This window comes from Perca flavescens, chromosome 23 (assembly GCF_004354835.1).
Source record: "Perca flavescens isolate YP-PL-M2 chromosome 23, PFLA_1.0, whole genome shotgun sequence".
Lineage (NCBI taxonomy): Eukaryota > Metazoa > Chordata > Actinopteri > Perciformes > Percidae > Perca > Perca flavescens.
In genome coordinates, this window is record NC_041353.1 from 15,680,550 (window position 1) to 15,702,973 (window position 22,424).

The 22,424-nt window shown below is 40.4% G+C and overlaps 1 protein-coding gene across 3 annotated transcripts in view; it reads left to right on the top strand.

Moving 5' to 3' along the window:
- The window catches only part of dock4b (dedicator of cytokinesis 4b), a 120,279-nt gene that overhangs the window by 36,825 nt on the left and 61,030 nt on the right, over positions 1 to 22,424 (top strand). For all 3 annotated transcript variants that reach the window (XM_028570312.1, XM_028570313.1, XM_028570314.1), the window contains exons 6-12: positions 6 to 154; positions 2,426 to 2,510; positions 9,089 to 9,240; positions 15,775 to 15,856; positions 16,027 to 16,087; positions 16,234 to 16,366; positions 17,372 to 17,460. In XM_028570312.1, the coding sequence (XP_028426113.1) occupies positions 6 to 154; positions 2,426 to 2,510; positions 9,089 to 9,240; positions 15,775 to 15,856; positions 16,027 to 16,087; positions 16,234 to 16,366; positions 17,372 to 17,460 (751 nt within the window). The remainder of the gene's footprint in view (positions 1 to 5; positions 155 to 2,425; positions 2,511 to 9,088; positions 9,241 to 15,774; positions 15,857 to 16,026; positions 16,088 to 16,233; positions 16,367 to 17,371; positions 17,461 to 22,424) is intronic.

Genomic DNA, 22,424 nt, shown 5'->3' on the forward strand with positions numbered 1-22,424 from the left:
TGCAGAAGAATGAAGGGGATTTGTTCCACCGACTTTGGCACGTGATGAATGAAATCCTGGACCTGAGGAGGCAGGTGCTGGTAGGCCATCTCACCCATGACCGCATGAGGGATGTCAAGCAGCACATCACAGCCAGATTGGACTGGGGCAACGAGTGAGTTTATTTTTTTTCCATCTCAAAGAACCACATCTATGTTGTTATGTTTGTTTTTCTATGTTTTAGGTCATAAATCATTCATCAGTTAAACTTTACTACTAGTTTTTTTTATTTTCTGCCCTCTGCATTCTTTCATTGTTTCCATTCACTTTATAGTAGTGTATGAAAATCAAAATACCAGTAACTAGAGGCTTATTTGAGAGCAGCAATCCATCATAGGGAAAGGTGTGTGTAATTGCATGGTAATACAGTTGTGAACCAGAACCATTTTAAGCCTTGCTCTTTTGGTACATTCAATAAAGACATCTGACATCAGGGATTTGAAAGTTGGTTTCTGAACTGCAGTTTTTAATGCAAAGCACATATAAAGGATGCAAAAAAGGGTCGACATGGTTATGGTTATATTTTTATATATATATATATATATATATATATATATATATATAAGTTTGTTTATATTCCATCCGCCCGTATCCATGGCAGGAATTTCTCAAGGAACCCAGGAACCATTTTAATAACTCAGGAAACCACCTGTGAGACTGGAGAAACCAAGGACCAAAACTTTAGTTTTAATGCCATAGTTCCTGGAACCAAAAAAGTCTATCTGGGATGAATAGCAGAAACTCTGAATTTTACAATAACATTGACAAAGTTGTTGTTGTTTAATGTAGACCAGTCATGCCATGGCTGATATTTGATCTGTTTCATAAGGTCAGTATAAGGATCTGGTGTATTGGAACAGTTGATTGCTAGTTCCTGGGGCTCCTTAGTACCTGTACTACAGTATGAGGTGTCAAAAGGCTAGAGGTGTGATTTTCTAACAACTGACTCAAAAATCTTGAGTGCCTGAGTTTCTTTGAATGCACCATCGATGACTCACTCCCAGTCCCTGCTCACATCTGCGTAACCACATTATTACCCTGTATCCTCTACAAAATAAATGAATAACATAAATAAAACTTTATATTCACTGTGAGGAATAACCTGCAGAGAGTTAAAACTTGGGAAAATGAATCAGAAAACCATAGCTTAAAGTTGGGAAATGGTTATGAATCAGCCCAGTGTGGTCTAATAACAAATTGGTTCATCGAACATTATTTAAAATTCACAAACACTTGAAGAAAAGATTAGAATGGAAAATAAATCTCACATTTCTTCACTTATTTTCGGACAAATAGGGAATTGGTCACAATACAGAATATCTGATTCGGTTACTTGTTTATTCTGTCTTCCAAGCTAGAGCCTTCTGCAACTCTCTAACTTGTCTTGCCTTCTTTTGCAGACTGTAGCTCTCTCTTACTCTTTCTTCTGTCCTTGCTCCTCTCTTTTGTTGTCACCTACCATCCCTGCAGGCACACACTCCTCACTCAATCAAGTCTCTTTGCCCCTCACGCAGACAGCGCTCTCTTCATCCTCCCTCTCTCTTTCTTCTCTCTTTCCTCTCCATGCCATGGGGGTAAAATAAAAAAAAAATCTCCCAACTTCTGTCATTCTCTATTTATGTCTGTCCTTACCCTTCACTCTCCTTCATTCCCCTGCTGTGGGCCATCCTCAAACACACACACATGCGCGCACACACATGCGCGCACGCACGCACGTGCGCACACACACGCACGCACGCACGCACGCACGCACGCACGCACGCACGCACGCACGCACGCACGCACACACGCACGCACCCTTAGTGAGGAGATGGGTGGACAGTCCCTCGCTGTGGGCTGTTGTATGGTTGACCAAGCCTGTCTCTTTTATTGCTGACAAGGAGACACACTCTTTGGTCCACTGAAAAAGGCCTGCCTAGAGGAGGGTAGGAAGAAGAAAAGGAGAGAGAAAGTGAGAGGTAGAGTTATTCGTGGAAACCATGAAGTAACATAGAGGGTTATAAGATGGAGAGAGAGCGAGATAGAGGGGAGCAGTTGGAGGAAGAAGGATAAGATGAAAAGAGATTAAGACGACAGCGGGCATAGTAGGGGCCTAAAAGGAGAGGACATTTTTGTTTCCTATGTTCTTTAGAGAAGAGGACGATCTGTCAAGTTTATTTAAGTGACTGACACAGGTGATCTGACAGCACTGGTGTGTGTCTGTGCACTTGTGGGTCTATATGCTGTGCGGTTGTTCACTTTGTGGTTGATGCTCAATTTAGTCAACCTTATCTGTTTTGCCCGTCACAGACTAGGATATGAATGAACTATCATTGTAAAATGTGTCTGATCTGTATGTAATTCACTTCCTCATTGCATGTACACTGTATGAATCTTTGTGTTACAGACAACTCTGCCTGGACCTGGTCCCGAGGCGAGAGTTCAGCATGGTGGACCCTGATGAAATCAGCGTCACAGAGCTTTACAGACTGGTGAGTGGTCTTCCAATCCTCCACGCAATATTGAACTGCTTTGTTCTCAAACTAGTCATTAAGAGAGCAGAGTGGTGCAGTGCAGGTGATTAGAAGAACAAGTATCTGTAGATTGGACTATGCTATACGTGTGTGTGTGTGTGTGTGTGTGTGTGTGTGTGTGTGTGTGTGTGTGTGTGTGTGTGTGTGTGTGTGTGTGTGTGTGTGTGTGTGTGTGTGTGTGTGTGTGTGTGTGTGTGTGTGTGTGTGTGTGTGTGTGTGTGTGTGTGTGTGTGTGTGTGTGTGTGTACTGGCATCAGGGCATGTAGAAATATGAAGTCAAAATTCTGAATCTCTCCCTCTTCCAACTGTTTCCATGCCTCTCTCTTGCTCATACTCTCCTTCCTTTCCTGACTGTTTGCTCCGTGCTTCCCCTTCCCATTTTCTCCAAGCCCCAACCGCTGTTACCGTGGCAACCACTCCTCTGCCCTGATACAGTGCGGGGAGAATTGTATCAAACACACACACTGTGACGGCTTTCCCTTCACAGCAGTAATCGAAGCTCTTAATCCATCTGTTTCTTTTTTGTTAGTCAAAACAAAAGCAGGCATAGCAGGATGAAAGCTTAATGCACCTCTATTAAATGGCGTACAAAATGAGCAAATGACTGCAATTCCCCTATACTGAGACAAGATAAAAGGACTGGAGTTCAATGCCGCCATCCACATACAGAAACACTCGCGAACTCCAAGGCACAACACACGATCACAATGAACTCAAATTACATCAATATTTTTCAGTGAGATCTTTCTTTATGAAAACAGCTTCTTTGTTTCAGTCTTGTGCTATGCTGCTGTGGTGTAATTAAATTGAGATGGGGATTACCTTTTTGTGTGTGTGTGTGTGTGTGTGTGTGTGTGTGTGTGTGTGTGTGTGTGTGTGTGTGTGTGTGTGTGTGTGTGTGTGTGTGTGTGTGTGTGTGTGTGTGTGTGTGTGTGTTGTTACTGTGGGAAAATGTAGCCTGACTGGTACATTGTGTCATGGAATTATGCGATATTTGCCCAGTGAGAAATAAACAGGATAATGAGAAGGATAAATGAAAGACATTTAGTGTATTGATATATATTTTATGAAGGGTATGTCATAGACTATATATGATTAGTTTGATTCCAAAATGAAATATAGGTATGCTATTTGATAAAAAAAAAAGAATATATACATTTATCTCATTAAGATTTTTTTGTGATATTACTGCCCAAAAGTATTCTTTTCCAAAAGACCTGTGCCAAGATTTGTGGCCATTTTAAATTTGTTGATTGATTTATTATGATAATAATATTTAAAGCTGCAATAATCAATAATTATATTGACAATAGATCAAATGGTTATGTGTATTGTGAAAGGCATAACTTACAGTGACGAACACACAGTGAATTTTTACCCATCTGTAGATCATCTGAGCTCTACTTAGCATTTTAGCATCTTTTAGCTCATTGTTTATGTTATACGGCCTGCAACTTTACTACTTTGGTTCACTGTCAACGCTCACATCAATTGTGTCACATCGTGTCTGCTGGATGTACTGTATAAATAGTAGGGGTGGGAATCACCAGAGGCCTCGCGATACGATATCATCCCGATACTTATGTCACCATACGATATTATTGCGATTTTAAACATATTGCAATATTCTGCGATATATTGCAATTTATTACCTTTTTTCCAACTTCAGATTTTTCCCAATTTCAAATGATGTACCGAAAGGCCAATTTTGTCAACATCCGTTTTATCTAAAAAGATACATTTCTCTGTTTGTTCATCTCACTTCAATTTTATTGCTGCAAAATGTGATTGTCAAGCAGACAAACTGACCAACACATATGTCATAAAAGATCGATACTTGGCGTCTGTGCATCAATACAGTATTGCCACGAAAAATATCGCGATACTATGCTGTATTGATTTTTTCCTCCACCCCTAATAAACAGGCAATAAGTAACGTTTTCCCTCTGAATTCCATCTACAAGATAAATGTAGTGCTTCCTACCATGCTGTGTTTCACTGCCAACAAGCTTCATAAGCCAAATGGCTAGCTTTAGGTATTTCAATTTGTTTGGTGTTAACTTTAAAAATGCTCAGTTGGTCAAAGCAATATATAGCCTAAAGGGTCAGTGCTTAGAGGACATATCCTAGTGATATCATTCCTCTTTCATTGTAGAAAGTTTGTCTGAGGAGATTGGAGGCCTGATTTTGAGTCAACTTATTTGACTTGACGCCCTTTAAAGCGTTTTATTTGGTAGTAGCTTTATAGTGAGAAAAGCTTTATTGAATCCCTAATTGGCTCCCCAGTCTCATGCTAAGTCTGTTTAGTTGCTAAAGCTGTCTGTAGTGCAAAGGCAAAACAGCCCGTACAGAGCGTGAGCAGAGCAGACCAGAATTTAGATCCCAGAGCGATGTGTTCATTAACCGTAGCAGATCAGACAGCAGTGATGGATAGCTCAGGCCTGGCCCTGGACATGTGGTAGTAAGTACTAAAGTACTAAAGTGATACTCGTATCTCTTGCTTCCTGCTTGTGTCACACTGGTCTCCCTCCCACAAGCGTAGGAGGCTTAAATAGTGATGTGGAAGTAAGTGATGAAAGGCAGCTCTGATGGAGAGATGTAGAAAGACTAGAAGTCCCCCCCCCCACCCCCTCCACCCCCCCCACCCTCTTTTTTAGAAGCATCCTGACGTCCGACAGTCCCTCCTCTGGTGCTGCTTCATGCTGTTTAGAAAAACATTACCGAGTGAACGATAATGAGACGGTTGGGAAAGCACAGACAAAGTCATGCTCTCTCTGTTCAGAGATATCTCTCTGGTCCTTGTTTACCACAGCATTGTATGTTGCCAGCAGGGCTGCCAGGCTGTCATGTCTATCCTTTGTGTCTAGTCATGCCGAAGCTGTCATATAACCACACTCTGCTCCGGTCGGGCAGCTTAAATGACACACTGAAAATAACCTCGTAATAAAATCTCGCAGCATAAATTATGCCTTCCCACACCTAGTCATTCTGCGTCAAAAACCAGCAGCTCTGCCCTGTTGTGTAGAGAATAAGTGATCTGTTAAAAAGCTGTGTTCGTGCCTTGTTGTTAGATCCTTCTCCAGCGTGTTTTCTTCTGGGATCTCCGATAGTGCACAACAGTCAAGACAAAACAAAACATATTCATCATTTTGACAGATATTGCACTTGTAAAACAATTTGTGGTGTCATTTTTAAGCATGTTTAAGTCTTAGATGACCATGTTAGTGGTTTTTCATATGTTTATATTTAGAGTACAGCCAACTGTTTTCCAAAGCACATCATACATTTTAGATTGAGTTCTTACCCTCTAGGCAGTCCCTGTTCACTCACATTTCTATATGGCATAAACATTTCAGCTTTCAGAGACTTAATTCTTCTCTGAGGTAGCATTTTGTTGCCTTTAGTTTTTGTCAAAGCAATATCATCATCATCATCATCATATGGTAATGCGCTCAGTGTTGAGACAGAACAGCATATTTGTATTTTTCATATCCTCCATGTTTGCGTAGTACAGGTTTTACTTTATTCTTTCCAGAAATTTGGGAACATGTGATTCCAGTAATATATTTACCGGTAATAATTTCTGAAAAAAAAGGCCAAATTGAAAGAAAGTTTGCCCATGTTTTCAATCACTGCAAATTACTATATTGAATAATCAAATTCAGAATCGGGAATATAAGCATGTCAAGTCAAAATCAATCAATCCCCAACCCCAATCAGCTTCCTTGCAGAGCTGTTTTTCTATTTTATTATCCTCTAGGACTTTCTTACCCCCTTTTTTAAGGTAATGCTAATTCCCAGTTTATGTATTTAACCCACCAAGCTCCACTAAAAGATTTAAAAATCTCTTTCCATGACTTTGCGTTTTTAAACATATGGCAGGTTATCAAGAAAAAGCATCACACCTTCACAGAAAAGCTGTTAGGTATTTGTATGGATTAAACAAACAAGATGTAACATGTGAATTAATGCTTTAGAGGTGGTAGGTGGATTTTGTTTAATTGGAAAGAGCCAGGCTAGCTTTGTTGGCCTGGTCGCTATCCACGACGTTCCACTTCCGGGATTGCTCCTTTGCTGACGGAAATTCCGCCGGATTTCACTCATCCATTGCCTTGGGCATTCTAAACTCCGGTGGATTTATGAGGACTATAATGGTTAACTGCTCGTCAGATCTCTGCAGGGTAAATCCAGACATCTAGCTAGACTATCTGTCCAATCAGAGTCTTCTGTTGCACGACTAAAACAACCTTTGAACATACATATGTTCCACCAAAACAAGTTCCTTCCTGAGGCTGTTTTGCAGCGGCTCCGTGTGGCACTTAGCGCCGCCCATGACGATTGTGATTGGTTTAAAGAAATGCCAATAAACCAGAGCACATTTTTCTCCCATCCCGGAAGGCTGTGTGGACTAGCCAGACCCTCCTCCTCTGCAGTGCCGTGGTGGAACATCTGGCAAAGCGAGACTACTGTCGCCTGTTTCCAATCTTTATGCTAAGCTAAGCTTGAGAGGAGAGCGTGAAATCGATCTTCTCATGTAACTCTTGGCAAAAAAGTAGAGATGTTCCGATACCGATACCAGTATCGGTATCGGCTCCGATACTGCCTAAACGCTGGTATCGGTATCAGGAAGTACTGGAGTTTATGCACCGATCCGATACCACGTAATAAAGCCCTAAAGAAAATCTACATTAAAGTAGTTTATTTATGTTCTTTTTCCGTTATAACTGACTGTCAAACTGGAGAATAAAAGAAAGTTCTACGGCATTCATTGTTTGTGTTTGTTCATGTTTCACAAAGAGTTTAACCTGAGACAGACCGACAACAAAGATAGAAATCACATCCATACAGGGATAGTAGTATACAGCTGTTAAAACATAATGAAATATCTGACCCACTGGTATCGGATCGGTACTCTGTATCGGCCAATACGCAAGTTCAGGTATCCGAATCGGTATCGGGAAGCAAAAAAGTGGTATCGGGCCATCTCTACAAAAAAGTAAATAAGCGTATTTCTGAAAAATGTTGATCTATTCCTTTAAATACACCAACGAAAACAAAACCTTCACAGAATAGAAGAATCCTTTTTTTCATTTTTTTATTTTTTTTACATAGAATCTCCTCTATTAATATTCTGTTGGAAGTGATTGGTAGCAATTCCTCCTTGGTGGTTTTGACTTTTGATTCTCAGCGATGCTTATCTGTGGCTGTTACTGCACTTTGCTCTTGCAGTTTCTTTATTCTTTTCCTTTTCTTCCCTTCTCATCCTCGTCTTGCCCCCCCCCCCCCCTCATCTCTTAACATCCTACTACAGAAGTAAATGTGGAGCACAATTTGGCAGTGGCTCGACTGGCCATCTGGTGCTCTGTGTGTGTATTTGTGTGCGCATGCGTGTGTTTGTCCTTGTATTTTTGGATGTTGGTAGCAGATTAAGATGAACCTCTAATAAACAGAGCTGCAATGTGCGTGTTGATCTGGATGGTATTTACAACGCTGCTCCATGCTTTCTGAAGCTCTATTGATCTTTTTCCGAAATATAGATTGACTTAATATAGCATGTAATATCCGACAATGCCGATGCACTGCCAGGCGCCGAGATGCGACTTTGTACTGCATTGTTCAACTGTCTCTTTGCCTGCAGTGTGAATTTCAGTGCTTCGTTTTCTGTTTCTCTAAGATTAAGCAACCAGTCGAAAGGGAGGCAAATCACAACACCATTATTTCTTTGTGTCAAGAAAATAATTAACCTACTTTAAAGATAAATGCTCGAGGTAAATAAGTAAGCAAGTAGAGAAAGTGTTTTGGTGCTTTTATATGATAAATATGTTTGTATTGAGTGAACAGGCTGTAATGTATTTCTGTGAAAGCCCTTGTATTGTCAAGTATAAATACTTCTGTACAGTGTTTGCTTTTGAGCAGATCTGTATGTACAGTATCATGTGCTTCCTGTGTCCCATTTGTTTCTTTGGCGCCAAGGTTAAAACAAGTGAAACCATCAGACAATACAGCTCAAACTCTCACATCTTAGCCCTGGTGCTGCCAGTCTGCTATATTAACTCAGTCTGTATCAACAAAATCTATGTTTTAGCCTCAGTCTTCAAATATATATGCAAATCTGCAACAAAGCTCCTCCCAACTGTGAGGCGTCTCAGAGGGATATTATTTATCTTTGACTCGGAAACTCAACACTAAATACAGCAGCTCTTGAATGTGATTGGCCAGTATTAAAAGAGATGTATCCACATGTTGTTTTTGCCCTGGTATTTACTGTATTTGATAAGCTTTGATCCTGCGTTTGAAGATCTTTCAGGCTTTAGAGCTTATGGATTTTAATGTTGTTTTTTTTAACCTTTCCAAATCCATCTCTTCAATCCTATATCAGAACAGCATAATATTTATTGTTTAATTAAATTGTATATAGTTCATTTATTTAGCGGTTCTGTTTGGATGCAGATTAAATCCAATATATAAAAATGTCCCTGCTCAGAATACCATTGGGAAATTGATTTGTGCTGATACCGATCACCTCTCCTCTGCAGATGGAACATCGGCATCGTAAGAAGGAGACCTCTGCACCCGCAAGCACCCATCACTTGTTCGTCCACGTGAAGAGTCTAATGAGCACCAATCTGGGGGAGGAGCTAGAAGTCTTCTTCCACATTTATGATGGACGGGAGAACCGGCCTCTCAGGTAGTGATGGACAATGCATCAGCTTTGTATACTAGTAACAATTATTACACCTAGCAGTGGTGGAATGTAATTAAGTACAAATTTGAGGTACTTTTACTTTACTTGAGTCTTTTCTTTTCATGCCACTTTCTATTTCTACTCCCCTACATTTCAGAGGGAAATATTGTACTTTTTGCTCCACTACATTAATCTGACAGCTTTAGTTACTTTACAAATTAATATTTTTTTGCACACAAAACACATCTATAAAAGTCTGTAGTCTATAAAATACCATGTTTTAATATAAATTAAACTACCTAAGAATATACAGGCCGACAATTTGCTGCAGCTGACATGATTAGCTGATTTAACACTTAGTTGATTATCAGAACAGTTTTGATCATTTCCAATTTGTAAAATGAAAGAATTTTTCTGAATTGAGTACTTTTTTTCTTTTAATACTTTTTAGTACATTTTCCTGATGATACTTACATACTGTTACTTAAGTAACTTTTTTTAATGCAGGACTTTTACTTGTAACAGAGTATTTTTTACAGTGTGGTTTTAGAACTTTTACTTAAGCAAAGGATCTGAATACTTCTTCCACCACTAATACCTAGGTTATATATTTTCATCACACAACTGTGATTTCTGTGGCTCTATACTGTAAATGTTTTGACCACGCGCCGATATTCAAAATGTTAAAATAGTTCTTATGTTTGCTCATCTGTTTTGGATGCACAGTCCATAGCAATGTAAGTGAGGTGGATTGATGATTGCAGGGCGACATTTCAAATGGCTTCCCTTCTGATGTCAGCAAGACTGCTCTAATTATATTCATTAGGATTGATTAAATGAAGCAGGTTGTTAAAGTGCACTTGGACACATACAAGTGGGCATAAAAAAGTGGCCGTGCTGTCCACATAAAAGAGCCTATCACCCTGGGAGTCTGCACACGTCCCTTGCATGCACGCACACCAACACACACTCACACGCCCACATACTCCTGATGGGGCGTCGGCCAAATACAAGACTGTGTTTAAACTCCCTGGTTTCATAGTTCAAAGCCAAGAAATTCCATTTCATGTCACAAACAAGTGGATTCGTCAGGCAAGGGAAATGAGTGGGTTGAAAAATGAGCATGGCAACACTGAAACTTCTTTTGATAAGTCATGCTGGTGTTTGATACTTTCGCTCTCTGCCCCACAGGGTCACATCAGACGAACAAGGGTGACATTGATGGGATTTGTTGTTTCATTATTAAGTTTCAGCATAAAGTAGCTCCACTTCTATTTCTATTGAGAGTCTGGGGCTACCTCTATGATATGAATACTAGCACATACTAAAAAAGAGGTTCTATTTTTATTTTTTTTAAAAGCATGCAAGGCCTTTTTTTTTTCTTTAATGGTGTGGTCTATTTGAGAGAAAGATGAGTAAGAGCACACATGCACAAACACAAGCACAAAAGAGCACACAAGCACAAACACATAATGTATCAGTGGATCAGAAGCACTTTTATATTGGTAAGGTATATTTAAATGTTCTCTCTTGTCTCCTTTTAGCTCATACTTTCACATTCTAGGTAAAAGGTTATGACGATAATGAAGGTTAATGTTTTTGCGACTATTCACAACCTGCACTTAGTCTTGAAATAAGTAATTAGCGTCCAGTGGTGTGATATCAACTTAAAGCATGGATTTGAAGTTGGCTTTATTTGTTGCTAAAACATCTGCCACAAATGTTGTATACTATAAAGATGTCAAACAGCAGCTTCAGCAAGTCAGCATACAATATAAATTGTATGTGCTTTTATCCAGACTGAATACATGTGTCATATATTTTATTATGTTTTTACAGCTGTATACTACTATCCCTGTATGGATGTGATATGGTTTCTATCTCTGTTGTTGGTCTGGCTCAGGTTAAACTGTTTGTGAAACATGAACAAACACAAACAATGAATGCCGTAGAACTTTCTTTTATTCTCCAGTTTGACAGTCAGTTATAAAGGAAAAAGAACCTAAATAAACTACTTTTAACGTAGATTTTCTTTAGGGCTTTATTACGTGGTATCTGATCGGTGCATAAACTCCAGTACTTCCAGATACCGATACCAGCGTTTTAGGCAGTATTGGAGCTGATACCGATACTGGTATCGGTATCGGAACATTCGGAGGCCTTAACCATTGTGTCTTAGTGGTTCTGTCTTCGAGGAAAATCTCACAATGGCAGCTTGCCAACGTTGTCTCTCACTGTCTGGTCACACACATAAACAGAGACACACACACACTCATTTGTGCTAGATGCCTGGCATGGAGCCATTTTGAACCTTCCCTCTGTGCTGGCAGTTTCTGTGTGTGTTTGTGTGTGTTAATGTGTCTGTGTGTATGTCTGTGTGTCAGAGACCAGATGGGGGTCCGACCCGTTGTCTCAGTACCATGCCAACACCAGCAGCCCCTTTGCACCATGGTAGCTTCTTTGTGTTCAATACAGGCTCCTTCTCTGGCCTTCCAGCAGGACACACACTGTGGCATACTGTACCATGCTCACACATGATCCTGTTGCGCTTTTTGCCATGTGAGCTTGGTGCTTTTTCAGATCAAACACACACACTTCATACTGCCTTACTCTGTTCCCTCAGTACATACCAACACTTCCCTCCTCCTTCTAATCGTAACCTCCACTCAACTCTAACAAGGTCACCCATGGATAACTGGACATGTGTGTCTTATGTGTGTGTTTTCTGTTCATTTTGTGTGAACTGCAGAGGTCCAGTGAGTGTTTTTGGCAAAGGGATAGATGTAGTTGGTAGGTCTGGCCTTGTGTGCTCTCTTTTATTACTGTCTTGTCTTGTCATTTTCTCGTCTTTCCACGTGGCCTCTGGGGTAGATTTAGGTTTTTCTGCTAGGGGAGGGAGGCAACCGTGGTGGTTAATTTAGCTAGTATTTTACACGCCAGTCGCTCACTCCCCCCTCCCCCCCTCGTCGGGTGAGCGCACAGCTCCTAATGCAATCATCGATATGAGGAGAGGGAATAGCGAGCGCCGTGTGGGCCCAGAGGGGAGGGAAATCGGCCATTCATGTTATGTTAATGCAAGCGGTGATAGAGGGAGATAAGGTCCCGCTTGGGGACACTAGTCCTCTTAGCTCGGGTGATCAACACGCTGCAGCTGTGAGGGAGGGAGAGTTGGTGGCAGGGGAGGGTGTGCAAGAGACTCATGCATGTGTGTCTCTGTTTTTCAGGAGTGGCTGTTAATTGGCAGTTGGGGTTTCAACAATAGAGCACTAATTAGGGTTCAGGAAAACGTGCGCAAGTCTCATGTCTAATGCATAGGAATCTGTCTCCATATGGCTGGATAAATGGCGTGGAAAGTTACAGAGAGCACCTAATGAGGAACAACCGCATCTAAATCAAATTGGCTCTCAACTGGTTCATTCCAATACGGACTATGGAAGGAAAACTTTACTGAAGGAATACATGTATGAAAAATCATAAGCATTTGTATAATTAATTATCAGGATCCTAATTAATTCAAACATGGGCGCCCACTGCCCTACATACACAAAACACTGAAGTGCAAGAATTGGCCTCTTATTTACATCATGGAGAAGAAATGGCAACTCTCGAGCTCTTGTAATAAGAGCTTTTAATAGCTCAGACTATTATAAAACTTCCTAATCCATTGTAGCCGTATGCAGCATGAAGTCAAGTTATATAGGATCTGTTGGGGTAAATTCGGCTCTTGTGTGACTGGGCCTACTGTAGCTTGTGACTGCTAACCGTGCCAGAGACTTGGCTCATTGTCAGGCGCTGGTGCATTACAAGGTTTTCTTTCTGCTTATCGGTGGACTGTGAAAGTCACCTAACTGGATTAGCCCTCAGCTCGCCAGCCAGGATGAGATGGGCCCAGCAGGATGCCTCTGCTGCCTCTCTTTGAGCGTGTATGCGAGATAGAGCGAGAGGACGGAGTACAAAGAGAATGAAAAGGCGATCTGTGTCCGTCCTTTCTGTTTTTGCCCGACATGCACTTAATTTCCCGTCTGCACGAAGGCGGGGTGCGGGGCATTTGAGGCCAAAGTTGTCGAGTCAGTTCATTCTGCTCTGTGAAGCTTTTGAATTTCATTTTCTAAAATTCAACTGCAGAGTATATGCAAACTATCCAATGTGTGATTCAGTGTTGTTTAGACAGAAAGCCAGACAATTTACTTTACCAATTGTCTTAGTGTAGCTGCTTACAGTTTTTATTTTTAGCCGTGCTAGCATCATAGCTCTGGGGATGGCAATGTTTGTCTGTCGGTCGGTTGGTCGTTCCGTCACTTTGTTCCTGAATGAAATATCTCAACAAATATTGGATAGTTTGCCATCAAATTTTGTACAGACTAGGGATGCACTGAATCCAGATTTTTGGGGTTCGGCCGAATACCAAATCCACTGGTTAAGATTCTGCCGAAATTGAATACCGAATCCTACTCCCATCTTCAGTCCATTAACACAGTAAACACATTAATATAGTAAACAACGTCCACAGCCTACAACAACTTAATCTTTTTTCACATCATAGGAAAGCACATCGCTATCGCCAGATGAGTGATAAATTTGTTTGGTGTATGATGAAGGCATGTTGGGTGGGTGAAATTAGAAAACGTTAGCTAACAAGCAGCAGCCGGCCGTTCAGTCGCTCCGCTCCCACTGTAGGGAGACTCCGAGAGAACAGCTGACAGCCCGGGAGAGGCACTGTCTGGTTAACACCAGTTTTTAGCTGTGACTGTCCTTCCTTTGCCGTACCTGAAGTTGCTGCGTTTTGGCTGCGGTCTGTAGATTCCTTCATGCGCGCCTTGTATTCTTTTGTATGTTTCATGCGCAGGTGTTTGGGCAGCGGCGATGTTGTGTGTTGTTTGGGGTCCTTGCCGCTGTGGGACAGGTAGGCATTGCGAGTTAGGCTCGGCTTGGGTCGCCTTCTTTTGGCTGGGGGTGCTGCCGGGCGGCGCCTTTTCTGCTCGCAAGTTCCATTTTCACTTTCTCACAGCCTACTGCATTGAACGGTCCACCTACATTATGTCGACCAGCGTAGCGCGCGCAGTGCAAGTGTAGGCTTTGGTTTGGTGGAAAAAAAATTCTAAGGTTCGGCAGAAACCAAACCCTGAATCCTGGATTCGGTGCATCCCTAGTAGATATGCATGCTCCCCAGATGATGAATCCTGTTGACTGTGGTGATCCCCTGATGTTTCCTCCAGTGCCACAAGAGGGTTCACATTTGTGGCCTTGAGTGAAGTGTCTCAACAATTATTGGATGGATTGGCATGAAATTTGGTACAGACCCTTAGGATGAATTGAAATAACTTAGTTGATCCTGACTTTCCTTTTAGCGCCATCATCAGGTCTATTTTTTAATTTGTCCAATAATTTAATTTCTGACCAAATACCTGTAAAACATTCCCATTAGCCTCAGCTGTACTTTTTGTTTAGTGCTTATTAGCAAATTTGCATGTTAGCATTGGCATTTTGAGCATGTTAGCATGCTGACATTAGCATTTAGCCCAAAGCACCACTGTGCCTAATTACAGCCTCACAAAACTGCTAGCATGGCTGTAGGGAGACGTTGGGGGCACCGATAAACCATAGTTGTGCCTATAGAGGGATGTAGTCAGTAGGTATGCATTCTCTTCCTGTCTGTCTGTTGTGTCTGTGCTTTATCTGTTTTTCAAGTTTCTAGCTTTAGTGAAATTTCCATAGCTGTTAGCCTGGCTGTCAACTTGTTTTCATGCACTTGCATTAGCATGGCAGTTATGCCAAATAATGTCAGACCAAACAACTGATTAGTCACTAAACTGTTCCATGTACAAAGAAGTGCAACAGCAACCAAAAAAGTTACGAGTGTGACTCATGCAGTTGCAGTTTCTGTATATTTTATACTTTAAATTACACATGCATTAAAGGGTCTTTGACATTTACCAGCACTTACCATGTTCATTTTCTCATTTTCTCTCTGTATTCACCTTGCTAATAATGGTCTTCTTAGTCTACCCCTGTCACAACCAGAACATTTATGACAACCAGTTTGGCAGTTATGAGACTGAGGTTGCACATTTTTTGTTGTAACCCGTCAGACAGTCCAGTATCTGGGCTAAAACTTTGATATGCACGATATGCAACAACACACTGAATATTTTAGTCAGCCGCGGAGGAGCCACGTGTGCATGTACTTGTTGTCGGATATGTTACAGACATTCTGTGTTGGGGATTTGGCTCAGTTATTCAAGCTTTGTATATATATTTGTCTCTCCCTCTATCCCTCTGCCTCTGCTCCTTCTCTGCCTGTCTTTCTCCTGCCTCATATTCCTGTTCCAGACAGCTTTGGTTTGAAGCTTAACTTTGAAGTGTTTTCTCCAATGGCCCACTATTCAGAGCTTGACATTTTTGACATTGTTTCTAATCTTTATTCTGTTCCTGTTAGCAGTGGATTGGATGCAGTTGTTTATGATGACACCCAGCCATCACTCCTGACCCCATTCATCTAAATGTGTGTTCCCTTCCTCTGTCTCTCCTCTTGCACAGTGAAAGGTTTTTTGTCAAGCTGAATAAAAGCGGGTTGCCCAAGTCGCCAGAGAAGACAGAAAGACAGTGCACACTATTTGTGGTGAGTAGCGAATATGACTTTACGTTTACAAAGATTGATTGGGAGCAATTTAAAGCAATGTACAGTAAAGTCATGCTCCATTACCCTGAAAACTAAGAGCTAAGTCTGTGTTCTAGAGCTTGTTTACAGTGATCGAATCTGATGCTGAAGTATGTTTCCCTGTTTTTCAGGATTTGGGAAGCAGTGATCTACGAAAAGATGTTTATATCGTTGTGCACATCATAAGAATAGGTGGGAGTTACAATGCTGCTTCTTTATTTTACTAAGTGCTACATGTCTTTTAAATCTCTTGGGCTTTTATAGCTGAACTGTTATGACATGATGTGTGTGTGTGTGTGTGTGTGTGTGTGTGTGTGTGTGTGTGTGTGTGTGTGCAGGGAGAATGGGAGCAGGGGAGAAGAAGAATCTGTGTAGCGTACAGTACAGGAGGCCGTTTGGCTGTGCTGTCGTCAGCATCGCTGATCTTCTCACTGCTGACTCCAAGGATGACCACCTGCTCAAGGTTTATGCGTAAGTCATTGTAAACAACCAGTATTTTAATACTAAATCCTGTCTTCCAAATGTAGAGACATGCCATACTTACAGGGCTTTCTTTATGCTAAGCTAACCTAACCAAAGCGTATTCATCAAAACGTCAAACAATTCCTTTTAAGAATCACTGATCTTTAAAATTACGTTTTTATTCTAAACACCAACCAAATATCTTGCAAAACAGATATTTGTCTTAAAAAACCCAATGCTAGAATTCCCCTTTTTGAGAAGCTGCAAAGCTATTAAAGTTAAGTCATCTTAATTCCGAGCTAAATAATACAGCAGTATTAAAAGAGACGCAGAAATGCACCTTTTCCTGTTGCACTTCAGAGGCCTGGTGCCTTTTTTCACCAACAGTGGGAGTGAAATGACTTAGTAGTCTGATGCCCTGAGGGACAGAAAATGCTACCGATGACACAGTAGTTTGGCCTAAATTATAGCTGGATCAGACTGTCCAAATACACTTAGCTAAGAAGAAAAAACAACCACTTTCTCTATACCTGCAGTAACACCAGAGAGCTTGTAGTTGGATTAGCATTAAAGTTCTGAGCTGAATGTTTTCAGAATTAGGTCCAGGCAGGACGTCATCGTAAATACTGCAAGAATTTGTTTACTTGACCTGCCCTAGTTACATTTTAAAACTGACAATAAATAATAGGTCTTGTTTGGAGACACAGTCAAACCCCTTACTTTTTACTTTGTCAAGTCTGGAAAATAAACCCTGATGATGTCATTGGGGTTATCTCAGTTTGGGGCAACAGAAAGCCTGCATTACAAACTGGAGCCGCTTACGCTAATGAAAATATGCTTTTGTTGCATTAGGGGAAATATAGCATGCAGCATATTCAGAGCTTGATCCACAGCTTTTGGCCATTATTTTAGTAATCTGTGTATGTAAGTGAAATGCAGTACTTAGATGCTGGAGTGCATCTTTAAGTAGAAAATCGTACTATAAAAAATGTCTCATCTGTCTTTCTTTTTCAGGTGTAACACAGAGAGTGAGTGGTACCAGATCCATGAAAACATCATCAAAAAGGCGAATTCTAGGTACAACCTGTCGGGCTCCAACACCGGTAAGAACGATGTCTGTTTTATTCATTTTGCTTCCTGACATCCACTTATCTTGGTTTAAGACATTAAACAAGGGGATTTAGTAATGATCCAAGCTGGCGTGGGATTGGGTTTTAAGTGAATGTACTTGTTCACTTTTTGTTTTGTTTCATGTTTTTATTATAAGGGAAAACCTTTCAAAGCTGTTAATTCAATAGTCTGGTGGTAATCAGGCTTATTTTATTTCACAAAACCTTCATTGTGCTGCGGCGGTGACAAACTTAGCAGCTCAGTTGCAACATCAGTCTCTTACCGTGCAATAGTCAGTTTCCGGTCAGTCTGAGTAATGTTCGTGGGAGACTGAAGTTCCTCTTTAGGGAAGTGGATTAGTCTTCCCATGGCCGTGTCTGCAGGAAGCCTGCTGTTGCAAACGCATTCAGATGATTTTTTTTATTTTTTATAAATAGCTGCATTGACACCATACTGAACAACAGCGTCAGCAGTTTCCCATAGCAACAGGTTGGTGGAGAATTAGAACATTCTGTCTTCAAACCTCAAAGAAATGTCGTGTGACATATGAAGAGCTTTGTTCCTCATTGAGATTTGTACTTCATTTCAGACTCTCATGAATGCAGCTGTTAGAGGAATCATATTACTTAAATTTTTGTCTACACAAAATTATAGCCCAGGATGAACTTCTGATTACGACTTCGAAAAATAATCTACAGTGACAGAAGTTTGAATGGGGTACAGGGTGTGAAGTGAGAAGACATAATTGTGTTGGCTAGCATGCAGCTGTTGTCATCAAGGGGCAAATGTACAACCAACAGTAAGCAATCAGCAAAAGTGCATCAGAAGTTTGTCTTAAGGCTGATTAATATAATGTTTCTTGTGAAATGTTGCTGCAAACTTGCTGCGGGCTGCTATTTTCATGAAGAAATTTTTCATTGTGTGTGTTAACAGAGTTCATTGTCTTCCAACTCCCTTATGTATTCTTCACAACACCATAGCCTGCTCCATAGAAAAGGTTGATACTTATTTGAGGGAGAAGAGATTATAGAAATGTCAAGAATCTGTGAGACTGATCTATTGAATCAGTTCCTCTTTTAACCTCCCCTCCCAATAATTATTTGAGAAGAAGTCATACAACTCCGGGGCTTGAAATTCTCATGAATAATCTTGCATGAAAGAGAGCAGTAATTAAACTGAATGACACAAAGCCATTTAACACAGTCGGCTTTATCCAAGCAGCATCTTTACATTGGTTCATAACAAAACTGCAGCATTCAGCTAAAGATCTATATGACGGTGCTGCTGTTGAATAGATGGAGATGTGATGGGGCCTAGCTGAGCTGATAAGTGCAACAAAAGTCCAAATTAATTCGGGATAAAACCTAAAGCAGAAGAATGACATTAAAATAGGAAAATTCCACAACCACTTACTTTACTGTTTCCTTATCTCATATTTAACTCCAACAAAATCTTAATCAAGTTCGTACACCAGCTTTATTTGCTACTTAAACTGTTGACTAGCTGCATTATCACAGTAACGCACGTGTTGTCAGATTTAATGACAGATAAAGCAGACAGATAATGTGGTGCACTGTTGATGTTAAACTTCTACCTTCCGCAGATGGCACTGCAGACATGGGGCATACTCAGTTAGTGTTTCACACCTGATGGATGACCGTGACATTTTCAAGCTTTAAGATAAGCATCCTTTAATCAAAAACAATTAATTGCACTGATTAGAAAAACAACATCAGTGACAGGAGACAGCATGTTGCCCTAGTTCAGAGTCCTTTCTCAAAATGCATCCAACATGTAAGTGTTTGCTTCAGGCTTTCAGCATTATGCACACTAGCATGCACATCATAAACACATGTAAGTGAATTATTTTCAAGAGTTGAAAAAAGAAACGTTTTTGGCTAGCTTTTGAATAGCTCTCAGCTAAAGACATTGATCCAGCTAAACAGCTGATTAGTCTCAGTGCTTTCTCTTTCAAAGTGCATTAGAGCAGAGCTGCGCTCCTTGTGTCACAATACACTGGCGTGCATAATTCAAGCGAGTTTGTTAAAAAATTACATTTCCACCACTTAACTGAATTTGACATTGATCCTAAAAAAATAGCAAAAAAATGCTTTAATCACAAAAGTGGTAATGGTTTCAATGTTTAAGTGCTTTAATGAGCACTGGATGTTAAGTTTAGTGAATGGACTATGAGTACCATTCACCAGTCTGGACCAAATTAATTCCTTATCATTTTATTAGCTTTGACAGTTTGGAATGTGATTTTAATGTCTCTTTTTTAACTTCTTTTATCTCTTTAATTACATGTCTCTATCGCTCTCTCACACACACACACACACACACACACACACACACACACACACACACACACACACACCTGCTCCTACTCTAGTTGCCCTGATGACACCACTGACACAAGTTGCAACAGCCTGATATCATGTAACAGCATCTTCATTACATTTATGAAGATGCATACTGTATTCAACAAAGTTTGACGTCAACCCAAAATACTAATGAAACTTCACCAGTGCAAACTCGAAGATGGCCTCTTTTTTCAGTTCTTAAATCCCTCTACTTTAACATTGCTCACTCAACATTGAGAACAGCTATGCACAACATCACTTGCAGGACATTTTTACTGGGTACATCCTTATCTGAAAAGTCAATTCCTCCCAAAGGGCAATTTTTCCACCGCAGAGAACCATTACAGCATAAGATAACATTTGAGTGGCTTGTCTGGCCTCGACACAAAATGTGCAAACTTGAGGAAATATTTCATCTTTAGCTAACAGGTCAGTTTCTCCTCTCCACTTTGTCCCCTGTGAAAATGTCCATGCAGGAGTTATGGAACACCATGTATAATTTAAGGACCGCAGTTTGTTACACTTAGTGTCAGGAGAGCAATTAAAACAAGTGTGCAGTGGAGTGAGATAACGCAATGTGTATATGTGTGTGTATATGTGTACTTGTTTATATATGTGTGCACTATGTCATCGTTGTATGAGTGTGTGTGTGTGTGTGTGTGTGTGTGTGTGTGTGTGTGTGTGTGTGTGTGTGCATCCTATGCAAAGTTGTCTCGCTTTGTGGTTCTGTATTTAAACGTACCTGGCAGTGTGCCAGAAGTCCCTTATTAGCAGCCAATTAGCAGAGGAGAGATGAATACACTGCCACTGTCTGGGTAATAAAGAGCCAGAGAGACAGTCTATGTGGAGAGACAGTTATTTTGTTCACATGTAGCCTAATGACTATCTCATTTTTCTTTACTCGTGTGTTTCAGGGTCATGGGGACTTTTTGGGTAATCGAATACAAAAGATGATTAAAGGGATTTCATAAGAATCAAGCTCTGCATGAGTCAGGTTGATAATTCAGCTCCCACCTCCATGCGAGTGTAGGCAGTGACAGAAGAGGCTGTGACAACTCCACGGTTTTGTTTTTGAGTTTTTATTTTCATGTGTTTTTTTTGTTTTGTTTTGTTTTTAATCTGTGAAGAGGCAGGTCGGGTGGGCTGAGGGCAGCAAAGGTTGAGGGTGTTTTTGTCAGCGTCAGCTACATCTACCAGGCAGAATAGCAATGAAGCTGGTTTGTCTAATTGTAGCCCTGCAGTAGCTTGTGTGGCAGGCAGGTTAGGCCTGTGTAGAAAAAAAATCTCCCCTGTACCTAATGGGACTATCCTATCATTTCCCACCAGGTGTTATTTTTGAAGTATTTAGATCAGAGGACTGTTATGTATCTGTAGTGTCTCTGTCACCCCTCATGCTCTCTGTGTATATGTTTTTTGTCTCAGAGATGTCATCCTGGCCTCATAGTGCGGAGCTGTGTCCTGCCCTACAAAGCCAAAACGGTGTTACTACATATTTAGTCAATATTCATACATCTATCTTATATCTTTTTGACATTTGTTTTACAACATTACAATTATGCCTTAGAAATGTGTATTTATGAAAAAAGGATCAAAACTTTTCAGTAACTACAAAACAGCTAAATCAATTCAGCTAAAAATTCTGCTAAAGGTAACTAGCTCAAGTTTAGCAGAGTAGCAGTAGCCACTGCTTTTGACTTTTGATTCTAGTAGAATTTGTGTGATTTGGTTAAACTACCTTTCACACACATTCAATGTGTTAGTTATAAAGTTTAATTTATTGATTTCAATATAAATATTGATAGTGGACAGACAGATGCCAGAGATATATTTAATCCCTATGAACTATGACAAACCAAAGAATTTTAGCACTTTAGCATTTTGTCTATACATTCTGCATTTTCCATTGTATTGCATTTTTTTATAGGAATAATGTAGGTTCTATGACAGTTATTTTTTGTGGTAAAATAATCAGGCTCAAAATTAAGGTATTACAACATTTCTATCTGATACACAATTCGTTGGCAAGCCTAAAAACTTTAAACCATTTTACACTTTTTTTTTCCTCAACTCCACAGCCTTTTCCTGCTCTATGCCTTTTAAATACTGTCAATTTTGGCATATTACTAACAGGTTTGCAAACAGGTCATGTTGCCTTGCTGACTCTCAGTAACTGAAACCTCTAGCAGCTTATGAACCGTTTCACCACTGCCTCACAACTTTCCTGAAAACATCAACAGGAATAATAATCATCATTCTTGTCTCTTACACACTCTCTTGATGTTAGACTGTTTGTGTATCTGCCTCTCTCCGTCATGAGCACGGACAGGCACACACACACATGGACTCTAAATACAAGTCAGTACTTTAAAGGTCCAGTGTGTAACGTGTTTAGTTGTTCATTATCAAAATCTGTGTTGCCCGTTCACAAACTTGTCCTTTTTCATGAATATTTACCTCCACCATCAATTCCAAGTATTCCTTTTGGCTTGAAATGTTACATTTGCATTCACATGAACTGGGGTAGACACTCCATATTCATGCGCCATCTTGAAATACGTTAGCCGGTAAGGGACATACAGGACACACTGCTCTGC